This window comes from Lepidothrix coronata, unplaced genomic scaffold, assembly GCF_001604755.1.
Source record: "Lepidothrix coronata isolate B3197 unplaced genomic scaffold, Lepidothrix_coronata-1.0 Scaffold12, whole genome shotgun sequence".
Lineage (NCBI taxonomy): Eukaryota > Metazoa > Chordata > Aves > Passeriformes > Pipridae > Lepidothrix > Lepidothrix coronata.
The window spans coordinates 7,150,465-7,169,353 of record NW_016690192.1 but is presented as its reverse complement, the minus strand read 5'-3'; the positions used below and the strand labels follow the sequence as shown (position 1 = coordinate 7,169,353).

Here is an 18,889-nt window from a genome sequence, read left to right as displayed (position 1 = left end):
TTGCGTAGCCACACCTCTGGTTTTATAATAAAGGCAAGAATTGGACCTAAAGCTGCCACTTCCCAGCACGTGCCAACCTGCTTCTTTCCTAAAATCATTCCAAGGACCACGCTGCCTTCCCTTTGTACTCCTGGGCTGCTCTGCCATCCCTAGGGACCAGGCTCAGGGGGTTTGAGCAGGGCTGGGTGTCTCAGGCAGGGTCCGTGAGGTGGGCGCTGCCCTGGGACGGGAGACCTGATTGGGGGAAAATGGTTCCTTTGCCCTTACTGGGAGACTCAGGTCCTTTCCTGGAACACTTCCAGGTTGGAGTTAAAAAAGTCTGATCATTGTCCTACTAATGATTCTTGACTTAACACTTGATTTAAACTGCTCTGTGTGGAAGTTTTATCTGGAGACGTGCAGAATGAGGGCTCCAGTGTTCTGTTTATATGTTGAAGTAGAAGATCGACATGCAGAAGTGGATGAATGACAAAATAATGCTTTTTAAAAAACCCACTTTTTTGGCTTCTGATTTGCCTTTCTGGGTGTCTAATTTGGTTGTACCCAGCCGACTTGAGGTACTGATTTGTGATATGATGCCCAGCCAGTCCTCTTGGCAGGGAGGTTGCCAGGTGAGGTGTGGAGAGCAGGAAACTGGTGTCACAGTCCAGATGGAGCTGAGTAATCAGTGTAACCCTGGGCTGTTACTGTCTCCAGGGGCAGCGTGTGGGTATTGACAGGCATGAGCCTGTTCTGCAGTGCCTTCGAACATGGGAGCACTGGGGCTTTCTGTAGAAGGTAACCTAGCCACAACTGGAATGAAAACAGGGAACAGACTGAGAAAGATCCCCCAAACCCGGCCCTGGGGATTTGCTTGTCTCTTCACACACGAGACAGTGTGGAGAGCCCCAGCCTTGCTGTATCAACCTCGTGGTGCAGGTGCATCTCTGTCACAGCTTTGCCAGGAGACCTTTGCTGTTCCTGCCAGGTGGGATAATGGCTGTCCATGGAGGTGTTCTGGGATGGTGGTGTCACAGAAGGGTTTCGTCAGCAGTTTTGCCACTGCTCGTGTAGCTGTCAGTGGATGGAGAGTGGCCACCTGAGCCTGGGGAGGAAGAGGAGGGTGCTCCAGGTAAGTTCAGACCTGGACTACATCTCTAGCAGCAATGTTTTGGCTTTATTTTTGTTTTTAAAGACACCTTGTTCTTTGTAAAGCTGCAGCATAGCCCTGGAGCTTGACCAGAGAAAACAACAGGAAACCAATTTCAGATTTCCGACATTTTATTTATATACACACACATCTCATAAACAAAGTCATTAAATGTGTAACACACTTCAAACCTGTAATTAGAATACTTCAATAAATGATTATAATTCCTCTTGACAGTCCATTTGGCTGAGTACACGTGCTGCCTGCTGCTTTTGTTTCTGGGGAGGAATTCTCCTTTTCTGAACTGAGCCAGGAAGTCCCAGCCGTGTCCCTCAGTGCCCCCATGGGACTGGTGTCACTGGGAGCTCTGATTTTGTGCCAGCGGAGGAGCAAGGGCTGCAGCCCATGTCCTACTCGACTGGATGCTGAGCTCTTTCATCCTTCTGTCTTGTAGTCCCCTTGCTCTTTCTGGGTTGAAATGATGTTAAGCACAGCTCTGATTCCTGGGGTGGACCCAGCCAGGCTGGGCCATTCGTGACCAGGCAGTGGGACAGGGCTCAAGGCAACCCGAGTAATTAATGATCCTCTCTCCAAGCCAGCTCTGCCATCCCAAGCTGTGCCTGAGTGCTGTGGGTGAAGAGATGCCACGTTGAACAGTGAGGTGTGACTTGGAAAGGTTTGTGGGTTGGGGTTTGTGTCATCTACAGGTGTCACGTACAAGTGACTGGTCTGTCTCTCCGCACTGAAATGCTTCATAAAGTGCAAAACACCAGGCCAGGCTCCCATCACCCACCCCCCACCTACCTTGTGAAGGAGCTACAGTTGAGCTTCACTCTGTCCAAAGTGAGATTCCCTTCACAGCAGAGGGTGGGTGCCAAAAAGGTGGTTGGGAAGATGGACAGCAGGTGGCACTCGAGCTCGGGGTGGTCCATGGGAGTGTCTGCGGGCAGGGGCAGGTCTGTGGGGCTGGGGCTGGTGATGTACTCGGGCAGGTCCATGGGGTGGTCCCTGGTGGTGTCTGGAGGTGGGGGCAGGTCAGTGGGGCCGGGGTTGGTGATGTACTCGGGCACAGGCTGCAGGTGCTCCATCGCTTCCACCACCAGCCTCTGGTACAGCTCAGGGAGCTGCTGCTCCTCCCCAGGCTCCGAACTTGAGCTCTCCTGTGTCCAGTCCCCATGTCTCCTGCTGCCAGCGCTGCCCACCAGCAGCTTGTCCCCAGGGTCTGGGGGATCAGGCTGCATGAAAGCTTCCTCCACGGGGGTTGGTTCAGGCTCTTCAAAGCCGATGGTGCTGGGCAGGAACAGGATACAGGATGAGCTCAGCTCTGCCTGTGGAGGGACATGGAATTAATTCTGTGGTGAATATCCTGAGACATCCCTCCCCACAGCAGCTCATCCTGCTAAAACCAAAGATCTCTGCATTCTTCTTGAATCTAATTTGCTCAGCACTTCCTCTGGTCTAGCGCGAGCATGGGGATTATCCACTGCCAGAGATTGCTGGATTTGCTGCTTGAGGAGATTACTGGCTTGCATGGCTCCAGTCGATGGTTTTTTTGAAGGTCGTGGGATTAGAACACAAAACCGCTGTAATTTACCTTGGTAACCATGAAGCTTTTGGCCCACGTGGCATTAGCTGGGTCGGGAATGGCTTTGTTCTGCCACTGTGGCAGGAGCACGGAGAGGAGCGAGTGGAACCTGCAGGGAGGAGAAATGCAATTAAAGGCATGAACAGGGATACCTGCAGCACCCATGTGCTCCTTGGGGTGGGATTAACCCAGGAGCTTGGTGTGATCATGGATCTGACCCCAGCTGGGTGGGGTTAATTCCCAAGGCTTGTACCCCTTCAGTTTGGTTTTGATGGAAGCAGACCTTAAGATCTGGGTTAAAAATTCACAGTATCTGTGAACTACTGCCATATTATAATCTCAGTGGGTGTTTTTATTATAATTCATGTGCTCTGAAACCTGCATTCCAAACAACCCTCACTGTTTCCCAGGTGTCCTGAGAGGACATGACCATCCCATAGGACGAATGAGAATGGTATTAAATTAAAAGAGGATCAATTTAGATTTGTTATTAGGAAGAAGATGATTACAATGCACTGGCACAGGTTGCCCAGAGGAGCTGTGGCTGCCCTATCCCAGGAAGTGTCCAAGGCCAGGTTGGACAGGGCTTAGAGCAACGTGGTTGAGTGGAAGGTGTCCCTGCCTATGGCAGGGGATGGAACTGGATGAGCTTTAAGATCCCTTCCAACCCAAACCAGTCTGGGTTAATCCCTTCTAATAACTATTCCAGTTTTATTGTTTTATTTAACAAATGGATCCACTCACGCTTTTCTTGCTGGAGGGACAGAACAAACACAGGCTGAGAAGATGAAGAAGCTGCAGGCGAGCACCGGAGTCACCCAGCCCCTGGCACCTGAAATACAGAGCACCCTTCATTCAGCTTCATCAAAAAGAATTAAAAAATTTAAATACACTAGTTCAAGTTGGTCAATAAGAAGTCATGGCCTGACTGGTGTTTGCACTCACAAAACATACCAGCATGTTTTTTTCTTTACTGCCCTTGCACTGTCTGCTTAAAATGTAATTGTCCCAAATCCAGATTTTATACCAGGAAGCCTTTTTCTTTTAAGGTGCCCTGTTTTCTTTAATTTTCTTTCCTGGTCACCGCCCTGGATTTGTCCCCCAGTTAATGGGAAAAGTCTGCCTCTAGAGCAGCCCTGCTCCCACAGTGTGGAGAGGGATTTCCCCATCCCTGGAAGTGTCCAAGGCCAGGTTAGAGGGGGCTTGGAGCAACCTGATCTAGTGGAAGGTGTCCCTGCCCATGGCAGGGGGTGGCAAGGAATGGACTTTAAGGTCCCTCCCAACCCAGACTGTTCTGTGATTCTATGAATAAACCACCGTACTGCCCTTCGACTCCAAGAAAATATCTTGGCACAGAACTGGGAGCTTGAAGGCAAAGAAAGAAATGCTACATCTTAAAATTAGCTGAAATTAGAAATATTCAGCATTTGAAGAATATAAAGAGGTCTCCTGGAGATCTTTGGTAATTAAAGAGGAGCAAGAAAAGCATTACCAGGACCCTCCTGGCCCCACCCCGGCACAGTGTCATTACTTTCCAGGCGGAGCCGGTCGCTGTTGCCCGGCGGCCCCTCCCCGGCCGCAGTGGACCCTGTCACCCACAGGTCGTAGAGCTCCCCTGGCTGCAGGTCCGGGATGTACAGGGTCCCCGGGGCCGTCCCACTGGGAATGGCTGCGGGGAAAAGGGGGAGAAGGACATGAAGCACCTGCACCAGGGTTTTACTGTGTTCAGCTGGAATGAAGTTCTGAATGAAGTCAAGGAAAAATGAGGAAGAAGAAGAGGAAGAAGAGGAGGAGGATGAAAAAGAAGAGGAAAGAGCAAGAAGAAGAGGTGGAGGAAGAAGAAGAGCAAGAAATGGAGGAAAAAGAGGAAAAAGAAGAAGCAGAAGAAGAAAAAGAGGACGAAAAAGAAGAGGAAGAAGAGAAATAAAACGAGGAAGATGAACAAGAGGAGGAAGAGGAAGAAGAAAAAGAAGAAGAAGAAGAAGAAGAGGAATAAGATGAGGATGAGGAATAGGAATAATAAGAGGAGGAAGAGGAAGAAGAAGAGGAAGAAGCAGAAAGAAATCTGATAGTTCCACACTCAAAGGAGCTTGGAATGATCCCACTAGAAACCTTCAGTAATTAAATGGGAGCAGGAGAAGCATTTCCAGCTCCCAGACACCCACCATAGACCTGGGGGTCTCCCTGGCTGTCCTTGGTCTGCAGGTACACATGGTACCCTGTGATGCAGCCCCTCTGCTGGGGAACAGGGATTTCCTCCCATGACACCAAGACGCCGGTGGCCCGTGGCATTGTGAACATCTGGGGCCCAGCTGATGGGGCTGCAAGACATAAGACTGGCTTTGAAAGCTGAGCTTAAGGAGCTTGAAAACATCTGGAAGATCATTACTGTGATTTACCTTGTGCCGTGGAGTATCCTCTGACTGACACTGCCTGTCCAGCTCTGTCCTGGTAGAGAGCAAACACACGGATCTGGTAGCACATGTTATCTTTGATGTGCTCTAGATAAAGGAATTAAAAGTGGATAGTTACTTTTATAGTATTTGCACTACTGGCTGAAGTGTCTGCATCAGTTGCTTAAATCTGAGATGGATTCTCTGATTATTTATAGGTCTTTCATAAAGAAGGGAAAGAAACTTTCTCTGTGATCTAGGCAGAGCCTTACTGGGCATTAAACTGAAAATTAGTGGCTTCCCACTACCAGAGGGAAGGATTAGACTGGAGATTAGGGAGAAACTCTCTCCTGTGAAGGTGGTGAGGCCCTGGCACAGGTTGGGCAGAGAAGCTGTGGCTGCCCCATCCCTGGAAGTGTCCAAGGCCAGGTTGGACAGGGCTTGGAGCAACCTGGGATAGTGGAAGGCGTCCCTGCCCATGACAGAGGGTGGAATGAGATGGGCTTTAAGGTTCCTTGCAACCCAAACCAGTCTGGGTTTCTATGGAATATGCTGCTTTTTCCAGCTCATTTGGAGCAGGGATATGAGAGGATAGAGACACAGCACCAGGACAGAGGATAGGGAAGACTAACGAGGGTTCTCACGATCACCCCTGTTGTAACTTCACGGCTATCACTGTGCAGAGCACTGACATGTCGTGCTGCTTGGGGTTAGTAACCAAAATTAGCAGAAAGGAAATAGCATTTTCTTAGGCCTTTGATCTCTGGTACCTCTATCTGGCTTGTTTCATATTGGAGAGATTGGTTTTTCAGAGACATTTTACTTTCAGATACAAAGCTCAGCTGAGAGCAGTTGCAGAGCTCAGCCCAGGGCAGCCACCAGTTGTTTTCTCTCCTATACAAAAAGCTTTCAATGCCATAATTTCTTATGCTGAATTAGTAATAATGATGGAATCACAGACTCTTTGGTTTGGAAGGGACCTTAAAGCTCATGTCATTCCACGCCCTGCCACGGTCAGGGACACCTTCCACTAGACCAGGTTGCTCCAAGCCCCATCCAACCTGGTCTTGGAGGCAAAATTCCAATCTGACTTGTTCCTTAAAATATTTCCAAAATAAACTGGTACTTTGGTTGTATCCAACCTTGGGGTATATTTACCTGCTATCACTGTGGACAGGTTGGATGCGGGAAGCTTTGCCCAGGTGTGATGGGGCTCCAGGTGTGGGTTCCTCCCTGTCTCTGCCCACTCCACCACGTACCCACTGATGGGCACAGCAGATCTGAGGGGTGGTTTCCAGCTGACCAGGATGCTGCTGTTCCCCATGGCCATGGCAGAGACTTGCTGAGGAGGTGGTAGATCTTAAACACCAAACAAAAAGACACTGTCAGCACAAACTTGCTGTAACCTCAAGTGGAACCATTAAGTTTTAAAATATGTTTTATTGTGTCTTGTCCAGTCTGGCACCATGTGGAGCATAAAAATAAACTATAATTGAAAGAAAATCTCATTATGGGAGAGTAAGGTTTATGCTGATAGGAACAGTCACATTCTTTTCTTGTCTCATGGTTTAGCAGATTGGATTGAACACCCACAGTACTGCTTGGTTGTGCCATCCCCAAACCCTGAGAAGATGATGTCACAGCACATCCCCAAATCCCACTGCTATGCTGGAGCCATAAGGCAGGATGTGGAGGTGCTGGAGCAAGTCCAGAGGAGGCCACAGAGATGCTCTTGGTGCTGGAGCCCCTCTGCTCTGGAGCCCGGCTGGGAGAGCTGGGAGTGTTTGCCTGGATAAGAGAAGGCTCCAGGGAGACCTCAGGGAAAACTGGATCTGTAGATGCCCGAAGATCCGTTGAGGTGGGTGTTGATGGGGACGAGGTGGTGTGACCAGAACAGATCCACAGTGTGTGGCACAACACAGAGCACTGGTGTTTTTCCCAGTGATCCAGATTCAACAGAAGCCTTACCCTGGATGCCCAGGTTGGTCAGGATGGATGCAGGGGGGGACCTGCCCCGAGAGTTCTGAGCAGTGACTGTGATCCTGTAGTCCACCCTTGGTGTGACTTTGGAGTAGCTGGTGTGGGTGGTTTGGTGGGATTCTGGGGGGGGGTTCCGATGGTCCAGGGCTTCAAAGGTCACTCTGTACCCCAGGATTCTTCCTCCTGCCTCCGACTTGCTCAGAGCCTGTGAGGAATGTGCATTTGTTACTGTCTTCTTCTGGAAAAAATGCTGTCAGCTGGGAAAGCTGGAGAGGGGTTTTGGATAAGAGCCTGGAGGGACAGGACAAGGGGGAATGGCTTCCCACTGCCAGAGGGCAGGGATAGATGGGATTATTGGAAGGAATTCTTCCCAGTGAGGGTGGTGAGGGGCTGGGATTGAATTCCCAGAGAAGCTGTGGCTGCCCCACCCCTGGAAGTGTTCAAGGCCAGATGGACGAGGCTTGGAGCAATCTGGTCTAGTGGAAGGTGTCCCTGCCCGTGGCAGGGGTGGGACTGGGTGATCTTTAAGCTTCCTCTCAACCCAAACCATCCCACGATTAATTTTTCCCGTTTAATTCCAGTTTACTGAAGCATTTTTGCTGTGAGCTGCTGATTTTCCCAGCAGCAGCAGAGCTGGAGATGGTGAAACACTCATCCCTCTCCTGTCCTGAGGCTGAATTCAAGCCAAGTTTTTCCGAAGGGTTGAAAAAAAAGAGTATTAACTGCACCTGAATTTTTTAAAATGAGCTATTTTTGATTTAGGGGGAAAATATGGATTTTACTTAAAGCCATGATAAAAAACTATTTAAATTGAAACACTTAGAACACATCTCTGACAGTCTGTGCTATCCCATTAACACCTCACGCTGGTTTTTCCTCCCCTCTGGGTATCTGCAGTTGTACTCTCAGTTTCACAGTTTCCTGATGTTTCTATAATGTGAATTCATTTGTTTGGCTGATTTTTGTCATAACAAAACAGAGCACTTTCAAAAATAGGAAAAGGTAGTGTTACAGGTGCTTTGGCAGTGGCTCAGGACAGACACAGCACTGGAACCACTCTGAGGAACTGCTGAAATTAAATTTGCAGCCCTTTTTTTGGGTATTTGTCTGAAAATAGGAGCACATTTCTTGGTAGGATGTTGTACTTTCAGCCTTTTGCTTTGTAACTTTTGTGAAAACTGTAGAGGCAGTTCATTGCCCCGTTTTATGAATGATGCTGCAGGAAGTCAGTTCTGATAAAGAAAGTGCTGCAAGATAAAGGTCTTCAAGTTAAAGCCACAACGTCTGGGGTCACAGAATCACATGAGAGTTTCTGCTTTCACTTTTAGCCTGGTGCTTGTTGGTGTGGGGGGAAGATACCCCAGCTTTTTTCACTCTTTGTCCAGCTTCAGATCTGCAGCTTTAGTATTAGAAACCCTTGTTTGTGTGGTTCTACACCTGTGGAGAAAGCCCCTGTTCCTGCTGTACCACAACATCTCCGACCTCATCCCTTCACACAGCAGTGACCCTACGGGACCCCTTCCACTGCCTAAACTATATCCAGCTCTTAGATTTTGGGGAGTTCAGTCATTTTAAGGGGTTGTTATAAAAAATTGCCCTTTCAGCCTCCTCCATTTTTCATTGCTCTGCTCTTCTTTTAGGGACATGGGTCAGTGGTGGCCTGGGCAGTGGTGGAGGGACAGTTGGATTCAATGGTCTGAGAGGGCTTTTCCATCTAAATGATTCTGTGATTCATATAAGCAAAGCAGAGCTGAAATAGCTCTGAAGGCAGCAGACACCCAAGGTGAGTGCATATGAGAACATGAGCCATGGTGTCCACCTGCCCCCCCTGAGCTCCTGTCCTGACCACATATGGCAACCATGGAAAACAACAACAAGATGGAGAATGAGGAGAGGGAGATAGTCATTAGAAAACAAATTAGGAAGTATATGAGGTTGTCCATTATTCATCTGGAGAAGAGAAGACTCCAGGGACAACTTAGAGCCCCTTCCAGTGCCTAAAGGGGGAGCCTAAAGAGAGCTGGAGAGGGACTTTGGACCAGAGCCTGCAGGGACAGGACAAGGGGGAATGGCTTCCCACTGCCAGAGGGCAGGCTTAGGTGGGATTTTGGGAAGAAATTCTTCCCTGTGAGGGTGGTGAGGCCCTGGCACAGGTTGCCCAGAGAAGCTGTGGCTGCTCCATCCCTGGAAGTGTCCAAGGCCAGGTTGGATGGTGCTTGGAGCAACCTGGTCTAGTGGAAGGTGTCCCTGTCCATGGCAAGGGGTTTGGAACAAGATGGTTGGATGTCCAAGATCCTGTTCAATCCAAAAGGTCCTGACATTCTAAGAAACTGTAGGTAGAAAAGTGTTGCTGAATCTCCTCCCAGGGGAGGTGAGCCTTGGTCCGTGGCCCTGGCCCTGGCCTTGTGCTCTCACAGGGTTCAGTCCTTTCCCAAAACCACATAAACTGGTTTCCCCTTTAACCTTGCTGGTTATTGCTGCCTCTGCTTAGGTTTCACTTAACTTACCTTCCAAAAGAGTGAGATGTTCTGCTGCTGAGAGCCCAGGTCCTGCTCCTGCCGGTACCAGACATCCAGGATCCCGGTCGGCTCTGGGGTGGAAGGAAAAGGTGAGCAGCATGAGTGGCCGTGGTTTGAAGCAAACAAGCAAGACAACCAGTAGGTAAAGGGGATAAAAACCCTGAGAAAATGAAAATTTCAGTTTTAAAATGTCCCTGAAATGATGCAATATATGATAGTCCATGTTTGCTCTTGAGTTCAGCTCACTGAGGATGGGGATCGTGAGGAAAACAAGTCATAAACCAGGGAGGGAGTTTTGCTCTTCTGATGACTTTATTCTGCCCTTGATAACTGGAATGGCTCCCAAGGAAACCCACACATCAAATGGACAGTGTTATCTCTTGTCTTTGCAAAATCTGAGGCTTATTAAGGTCCTTGGGGTTGGCTAAATCAATCCTGGAACAACAGGATGATGGGGTTTGTGGGATCTGTAGAATTTTGCTGTTTGGCTCTAGGCAAAAATTGTCTTTAACTGCTGGGTAGGACCTTGTTGGAGGTACCTTAAATCCCCCATTCTTTCCACAATTTTTAGTCACAGACTGACTGGAAACTCATGATATTCTGAATAAACCTCACAAAATAACACAAAAGCTAAGTTCTGGCTGGTGAATGAGCTCCAAAAATTCAGAACCAGAGATACATGTGTCAAGAAAGGTGATGTGACAGAGCTTGGTTCCTCAGGGTCCCTGACCAACATAAACTCATCAAATTCAAATATTAATTGCTGCTAACAGTCGGAGCAGGAGGCAGCTGATGGAGAATCCAGCAAGGACAGGGCTGCCTGCTCTTTGCTGTATTCAAAGACACAAAACCCCTCCATGTCAGTGATGTTTGGAGCAGTTTGTCCTGTATTAGCTGCAGATAGTGACTGGAACAGAAACAAGAAGCAGGAGCAACAGCAGAAATAAAACCAGAGCTCACCGGCTGTGAGTGAGGGAGGAAGGGGTGAGCTCCCTCAGAAGGGAGCAGAAAAAGTAGGATATGGGATTGCATCTGCTGGCCTCCAGACTGGATCTGAAAGTTCATGAACCGCGTGAATTGGCTGGAAAGAAAAAGATATGCTCACTAATGAACAGGGCTTGCATAAAGCAGCTTTCGTGGCAGGTCACGCTAAAAGGAACAGGAAAAGGAACATCCCGTTGAAAAGGTGTAATTCTGGATTTGCAACAAGTCAGTTCACGCATAAAACTTCAGTTCCTTCAACAAAGACTAAACATGATGTACCAGGGCTTCTAGTCTGCAACCTCCCCTTGCAGTCACCTCATCTGGTGACACAAAGTGTTCCTTGATCAGCTAAAAACATTCTCATTCTCATTGTGCAGCAGGGCTGGGGAGAGGGGTGATGACCACAAACGTCAGGGTGCAACAAGAAGTGGAGAAAACTGTTGAGAGGAAGGTGGGGGAGGGAAGGAAAAGTTCACATCTCCTGCATCAATCAATGCTTCTTGCAGAAACTGGTGCTCTCACAGTGGTAAATGGGATGAGTAATAACGGCCCAAGCCTGGAGGGCTTGTAGTAATTCACAAAAAAGAGCAACCAAAGCCAAGTAGGAGATCAGAGAATCACAGAATCGTTTGGCCTGGAAAAGACCTTAAAAATCATTTTATTCCAACCCCTTTATCCTTCAGCTCTTCTCAGTGAACTCTTGAAATTCTTGTTTTGCAAGAAACTCAAACAGCTTCATCTTTGTTCATTAAAAAAGCAATTCTCTTACAGAGAATCTTACTTCTCTCTTGATCCGGGTCTGGATTCACAGAGTCTCCACAAATGAACCAGCAGTAGTTTGACTTCATTAGCTGAAGTTACCCACTGAATGCAACTGTTAGGCACAAGTTTAGTGCAGGTTTAGTGTAGGTTTGTGTTACCTGCTTCCGGAGTCCAGGTTTGGCTCATTTTCCAGTCGCTCCACAGCCCTCGCTCAGGGTGAATTTTACAGCTGACCTGGAACTCATAGGCTGTGTCAGGCTCCAGCCCGTGAAGGTGGTATTGTTCACTGCTGAAGATTTCAACCTTTAATGGAGATGAAGAACATGTAATATTAAACTCACAAGGAGACAAAGGTTGAAGGCGGTGGCAGCTGAATCACAAGTGTCCATGTGAAGCTTTAAAAAACAACAGGGAAACCCTGATTTGAGGTGGCTGTAATAACTCAAAGAACGATGCAATGAATCATCAGGCTCGCAGGGCTTCATCTGAAAATCCCCTCATTTAATTATGTGACAATAGCAAAATCTCTGTTTGTGTGATTTGACTCAACTTCCAGCAATAGGTTTCTTTTGCCACTTAAAATAAGAGCAAAGACTTTGTAGAATCCCAGAATCCCAGACTGGCTTGGGTTGAGAGGGAGCTTAAAGCCCAGTTCCACCCCCTGCCATGGGCAGGGACACCTTCCAGTAGCCCAGGTTGCTCCAAGCCCCTTCCAACCTGGTCTTGGACACTTCCAGGGATGGGGCAGCCACAGCTTCTCTGGGCAACCTGTGCCAGGGCCTCACCACCCCCACAGCCAACAATTCCTTCCTAATATCCCACCTAAGCATGCCCTCTGGCAGTGGGAAGCCATTCCCCCTTGTCCTGTCCCCCTGTCCAAAGTCCCTCTCCAGCTCTCTTTAGGCTCCCCCTTTAGGCACTGGAAGGAGCTCTAAGGTCTCTCCCTAAAGTCTTCTCTTCTCCAGCAAGTCCATAACTTCCTTTATCCCAAAGATGATTACCGTGCTCCAGGAGTGCCTGGTGAGGGGACGGTATCTCAGCCTGCAGTGCTGTGCTTGTGCTTCATTGTGAAGCACAAAAAGAGTGCAGTTGGTCGCAGAAGAACTGTCAAATTCCACTAAAAAGTCAGGAGGATGTGGCTTCACTGGCAGCAAAACAGAAAGAAGCAGAGGATGCTCAGAAACACAACACAACTTGGAATGGGGGTTGGATGGAAAACAGAGTTAATAGTTTAGGCTGGATGGATGATCTTCCCAAGAGGTTTAAAAAAGAAAGTGCTCAGAATGTCTCCGGTCTTCCCAAAGGGCTAGGGCTGACTGAGAGGTGGAAGGTCCTGCTTTACCTATGTCTATTAATGTGAAGGTGAATGGCTGTGAAGAAGCACTTCCCAACTTATTGGAGGCAGAAACCACAACGGTGTAATTGGAGTCAAAATTCAACTTTCTCAGAGCCAGCAAGCCAAATGTCTTATTCAGACTTTCTTCTGAAAAGCACAAGTCATGTGTCCCATTTGAGAGCCTGGAACAGAAGGAAGATATTTGATTATTGCTATTCTGTAGACCTGGGTGTGTGGGGACATGGATCCCATTCCAAAGGGGTGTCTTGGCATTCCCTCTTTACATTTTGAACCCAGCTGGGGCCAACCTGCTGTGGTGCATGGCCAGAAAAGGGGTTTGAACTGCTCCAAGATGTAATTAGAGGTGTTGAAGCATCTATATCCCCACATTACTCACTGTATCACATACGTGGTGTCAAGGTATGTGAGCCTTCCCTTATCCCAGGTGCAGACGGGGTGGCTATCTGTTCCAATCTGGATGCATGACACATTTCCTGGCTCATCTGGAGGATCTTAAACAGATGTTTCTTAGCATCTTAGATCTTAAACAGATATAGTCTTAACATCACAGACTGGTTTGGGTTGGACGTCTAAAAGGCATTCAGTCCAACCCCCCGCCATGGGCAGGGACATCACCCAGCCCAGGTTGCTCAGAGCTCTGTCCAGCCTGGCTTTCAATGTTTCTTCCTTAAAGATGTTACAAAACATTTTAGGAAATGCTTGGGAGAGAGGATGTTATTTGCTCTGAGTGGGCAGTTTGATTTAGCATCTCTCCCTTCAGGAATAACAGAGTTGCACAGTTCTAGCCAGGAATATTTTAAATACAAAGACCCCCCTCTAAGACAACACCTGTCCTGGACAAGGGCACTCACTGCCAGTCTCTACCATGTGGCTCAGAGGTGCCACAGGAAAGGTTTGAGAACCAGGAATAATTAATAATCAATGCTGCTTACTTCCACACTTGATATCAATTCCACAAATGAGTTTTTTCCTTCCTCCACAAATCGTTTTGCATGTGAAGGTGTGTCTGCCATAGGTATTGACTGGAAATGTTTTGCTTACTGAACGGCCAGAATTTTTAGCTTGTTCAGAGTTGTTAAGGAAAATCCCTATCCTGCACTTAGGTGTCTGCAAGTCTCCCAGGTAGCAGGACAGGGTGACGTTGGTCCCAGGCTGGATGGCACTGGCAGTGTTGGCCATCATTCTGCCTTTGTCACAGATTTCCTCAGTGCCACGGGGAGCTTTGCTGGAAGTCATGATCCCTTTCCTGCAGGCTTCTGCAACAGAATCGGAAAACAAAAGTTTCACAGGAATCCATCTCTTGTCTTCCACAACATATTTTGCTCAAGGAAGAGTTTCCCCAAATGTCTTATCCAAGAATTCCTGCCTCTGCATGGTAACCTGTGGAATGTTGCTGTGCCCAGTCTGATTAACTGGGATCAGCAACCACGGGATCACAATCAGTCACCAACGAACCAGCATGACCCCAGGGAAAATCTACCAGAACTCGTTTCATTTTGGGTTAAGAATGTGTCTGTGTGTCAGGAAAGTTGTGGTAGGCAGCACAGGAAGGATGTGAAGCTGCTGGAGCAAGTCGAGAGGGGCCATGGAGATGCTCCAAAGGCTGGAGCCCCTCTGCTCTGGAGACAGGCTGGGAGAGCTGGGGGTGTTCACCTGGAGAAGAGAAGGCTCCAGGGACAACTTAGAGCCCTTCCAGTGCCTAAAGGGGGAGCCTAAAGAGAACTGGAGAGGGACTTTGGACCAGGGCCTGCAGGGACAAGACAAAGGGGAATGGCTTCCCACTGCCAGAGGGCAGGGTTAGGTGGGATATTGGGAAGGAATTGTTGGCTGTGGGGGTGGTGAGGCCCTGGCACAGGTTGCCCAGAGAAACTGTGGCTGCCCCATCCCTGGAAGTGTCCAAGACCAGGTTGGAAGGGCCTTGGAGCAACCTGGGCTAGTGGAAGGTGTCCCTGCCCATGGCAGGGGTGGAACCGGATGATGTTTAAAGTCCCTTCCATCCCAAACCATTCTATGGTTCTGTGAAAGTGCTGGAACACCATTTCTCCCTGTTCATGAGCTCTGCCAGTCTCAGTGGAGCTCATTGTGGAGCTGTTTTCTCAGGTAACCAACAGTTCTACCTTGAAATAAACTTAATAACCTCCCTGCATAACTAATTAGCAACTCTTTGCTCTCCAATAAGGAAGATGTTCACTAGCACTCCACACAGAAGCTGAAAAAACCCACCCTATTTAGCCTGGGTGCTTCTTTTAAAGTGACCATTTTTCTGAAGGGAAAAAAATTTATCTTACCTGCTGTGAAGTGCATCACCAGCCAAATTGCTGAGGGCACGATCCATGCAAATGGCATTTTGCTGCCTATAGAGAAATGAATTCCCGTTAACAGTTCTTAAAGAGTGGAGATATAATTTACAGATCTTCATGTTTTATTAATTTACAACTTCAGAAAATTCCAAATGCTCATTTCAGGAGACCTTTCTAATGGACACAATGCAGGAAGTTCTGAACACAAATGTTTCACACAAATTATTCAAGCTCAACCTGAACTGAGCTCAGTATTTTCAAATACTTTTTACAACAAGCATTAACATATATTCCCTTTTTTATCCTTCACCTGCAGAACTATAGGAGCAGTGGGAATACATTGGATACTTCAGAAGTGAATATACCAACAAGCACTTTCTGTAACCTGATGCCATACCAGAAACAAACTGCTTGAAAGTAGTTTTATCCCAGTATTACTGCTTTAAATCTTGGCTGATTTTCATGCCAGGGGCATTTCCATGCACAGTATAGTCTTTGCCATGTGAATATTAATACAAAAACAACAAAACTGGTTATTTCAGGGTTTTTTTTAGATAATGAAATGGATGGTTTTTAAATGATCCAATACTCAAATTGAATGTAAAATACATAAGATTTGCCAAAATGCATATTGTGGCAATAAGCCAGGTTTTATAAATAATGTTTTTAAACTAAATCCAGATGTTCCTCAGGCTGTAACGTTCAGCCTTGCTGCAGTGCCTCAGCTTCCCCAAAGCCTCTTCATGTGGTGCCTCCTGTAGATGATTAGTAACTGCCAGGATGAGCAAACACAGCACCCCAAGGTTCTTCAAGTAAATGCTCTGCCTTCCAATAAACTGAAATTGCCTGGTGACTGTGTAAACACCCTTCAGACAGCTTCTTCTGACAGCAAAACTACCCAAAATATTTGAGTCAACAGGCAAAAACAGTCTGGCTTCAAATAATTTAATCAGTGGTTTGGTTGGGGAAGTGTGAGACGTAAACCATGATTGAGTAAATGATGATAAATTAATTAGAAACAACCTTAAGCTCAGGATAGAGATATATGGGGAAAAAATTAAGAGGAAAAAAACCATATTCCACAGCAATGAGAAAAATTGCTATTGCTACACCTAGAGTACAGAAATACAAAGGACGTTGTCCTGGAGTAAAGGTGGAGGAAGTACATGAGAAGTCTGTGGGAGTTGAGGTGGTGCCTCTTTGTGCTCTTATCTTTGAAATCTCAGATGAAAGCACCAGGGCCACAGAGTCTGTGACCCCGTGGATGTGCCACAGTGACACAAGCTGTAACTACAGCCCTTGAGCTCTGAAATGAAACCAGTTGTGAAGCACAACAGCCTGGGAGTTGGTCTTGAACCAACCTTTTACGCCCTTGTCCCCACCTCTCCCTAAAAAAAGCTCCATGCAAAGCTCATTGTGTGTTCTAAGAACTCACAGGAACAACCAGTGGAAACAGGAGCATTTTGTGGTGTTGTATTTCACCCAGAAAAACCCACTATTTGTGCCCCAGCTATTACTGCCAACTATCACTGGCTGCGTTTTAAGGAAGCTTTCCCCCTGCTCTGGCTGTCCTGGCTTCCCAGGCCCTTTGAGGACAGTGGCACCCGGGTCATCCCACAGCCTTGGGAACATCCCGCCTAGGGCCGGTGGCTCTTCCCAAAGCTACCGAGAGCGGGGGATTTAATCAGACCTCTTGGGATGAAGGAAAGGGACAGAGTTACTCCTAGAGGATGGGCTCTGTTCTCCTTAAGCAGCTCTATCCTAGAGTGCAGGAGGTATCCCGGGATAGTGAGCATTCCAGGGCAGGCGGTGTGCCCAGATGGGCACCATCCCCGGGCAGGAGCATCCCCGGACAGCAGCATCCCGGGATAATGATCATTCGAGGGCAGCAGCATCCTGGGGCAGGGAATCATCCCGGTGCAGCAGCTTCCCCGCGAGAAAGAGAAAAGCGCAGCGGCACCCCAGAGCAGTGAACATCCCAGGGAAGCAGCATCCCGGGGCAGGGAGTGTCACCGGGAAAGTGAGTGTCCCAGCACAACGCCATCCTGGCGCAGCAGCTTCCCGGGGCAGGAATATCCCAGGGCAGCAGCATCCCAGGGCAGTGAACATGCCGGGGCAGCAGAATCCCGGGGCAGGGAGTATCCCAGTGCAACATAATCCCCGGGAAAAGGAGCATCCCAGCGCAGCAGCATCCCAGGACAGTGAACATCCCGCAGCAGGAAGTATTCCGAGGCAGGGAGCATCCCGAGGCAGCAGCACCCTGCAGCAACAGCATCTCGGGGCAGTGGGTATCCCGAGGCAGGGAGTATCCCGGGGCAGCAGCATCCCGGGGCATCCATTCGCGGGATGTCACCTTTCCCAGCCCGCCGCTATACTGCTGCCCGAAGCGGGATATCACTCCTCAGGAGTGATCCCCACCCTCGGTACCCTCGGGGATGCCCGTCCCGCAGCCCCCCCGCCCCCCGAGCGGGGTTACTCACCCCCAGCCCCGCGGCCGCTCCCGGCGCGGCGGATCCCGCGTGTGCGCGGAGGGCACGGAACGGCCCGGCCCGCCCCCGCCCAGGGATCCGGGAACGGGAGAGGAGGGGAAAGGTGGGGGGAAAAGGGGAAAGCAAGGCAAGAGAAGAAAAGAAAAGAAAAGAAAAGAAAAGAAAAGAAAAGAAAAGAAAGAAAAGAAAAGAAAAAAGAAAAGAAAAGAAATCCCAGCCTCCCTTGATAGGAGCAAGGGGCTTGTCCAGAGATGCACCCACACTGATTTTTATCTTCTCTTTAACAGGATTTTTGCTTTCTCTCATTTTTCTCAGCACTCCCACAACCTGCCACTACGTTTAAGAGAGCTTTCAATGAGTGAGTATCTGATTGGTATTGTTCCTTCTCTTTTAACATCAACTCAAGTTTTCCTCACTGATTACAATCACATTTTCCTACATGGAATCACAGCATAGGTATTTCAGGGGCAGCTGTTGAAATGAAGGGGCAGAGGGAGAACAACATTTGCAGCTTCCAAGAGTCTCAAATTTTGCCTTTGAGCCTCCATCTGCTTCTCCTCCTCCCAAAGCCTGGAGGAACATTTGTGTTCCTTTCCAGAGCTGCCATTATATCATTAACATGCCAAGAGTGAGCTGGGTGAGCCAGAACCCCACAAAATCCCAAATATCAACATCTTCTTTTACCTCTTCCTTCTCCTCTGTCTTCATCAGTTCACGTTACACTTTGCCTTTTCACAGAGCCCTTCCCAGCACAGCTCCAGCTCCACGCGGCCAGACCAGGATTCAGCTGATTTTAAACCAGGACACCAACAGGAGTTATACGGAATCTAATACATGTTTCTTGCTGAGGTCCCATGTGTTGATTTCTCCATCACTGTTCACACCCTGAGCTCAGCTGGGAGCAGTGGAATGGGGTTGTCTCACTCATCCAGGATATATTTAAGGGAAGATGCTGATCAGATGGTCCAGGTGAGTTTTGTGTTTTAGTGAGAGGCAGCTAAACCAAAAATCCCCAGTCCGTTACCCTCTATAAAATGAAGTTGCTTCCTTTTTTATTTCTTTCTTCTATTTTTTCTTATTTTATTTTTCTTCTCTTTTTGCTTTCTGATTTTGTTTTACCTTTTTTCCTTTCTTTTGTACTTAATCCTTTTTAATTTTCTTTTGTAATTTACCTTTTCCCCTTTATTTTATATTTTATATTTTTTCCTTTCTCTTCTTTTTCCCTTTCCTCTTTTCTTCTTTTTTTATTTGTTGTCTTTATCTTTTTTATTTTTTCCTTTTTCTTTCTTATTTTTTCCTTCTTCCGTTTTTTTTTTTTTGCTTTCTCCTTTTCCGTTTTTCCCTTTCCTTTTTTCCTTTTCCCGTTCTCTTATTTTTTAGCACCAAATTCT

General features: G+C 47.9%; 1 protein-coding gene across 1 annotated transcript; it reads right to left on the bottom strand.

Annotated features, from left to right (window-relative positions):
- Positions 1-2,164: 2,164 nt before the first annotated feature.
- On the bottom strand, positions 2,165-18,302 carry IL12RB2 (interleukin 12 receptor subunit beta 2). Its single transcript, XM_017805299.1, has 17 exons — positions 18,183-18,302; positions 14,998-15,063; positions 13,642-13,965; positions 13,086-13,200; positions 12,695-12,870; positions 12,354-12,496; positions 11,511-11,655; positions 9,595-9,677; positions 7,076-7,292; positions 6,266-6,466; positions 5,114-5,215; positions 4,880-5,035; positions 4,246-4,383; positions 3,459-3,546; positions 2,724-2,823; positions 2,280-2,457; positions 2,165-2,190 (listed from the first exon to the last, which is right to left on the bottom strand). The coding sequence occupies exons 2-17, from the start codon at positions 15,053-15,055 to the stop codon at positions 2,165-2,167; spliced, it is 2,250 nt and encodes a 749-aa protein (XP_017660788.1). The 5' UTR covers positions 15,056-15,063; positions 18,183-18,302.
- Between the last annotated feature and the right edge of the window lie 587 nt (positions 18,303-18,889).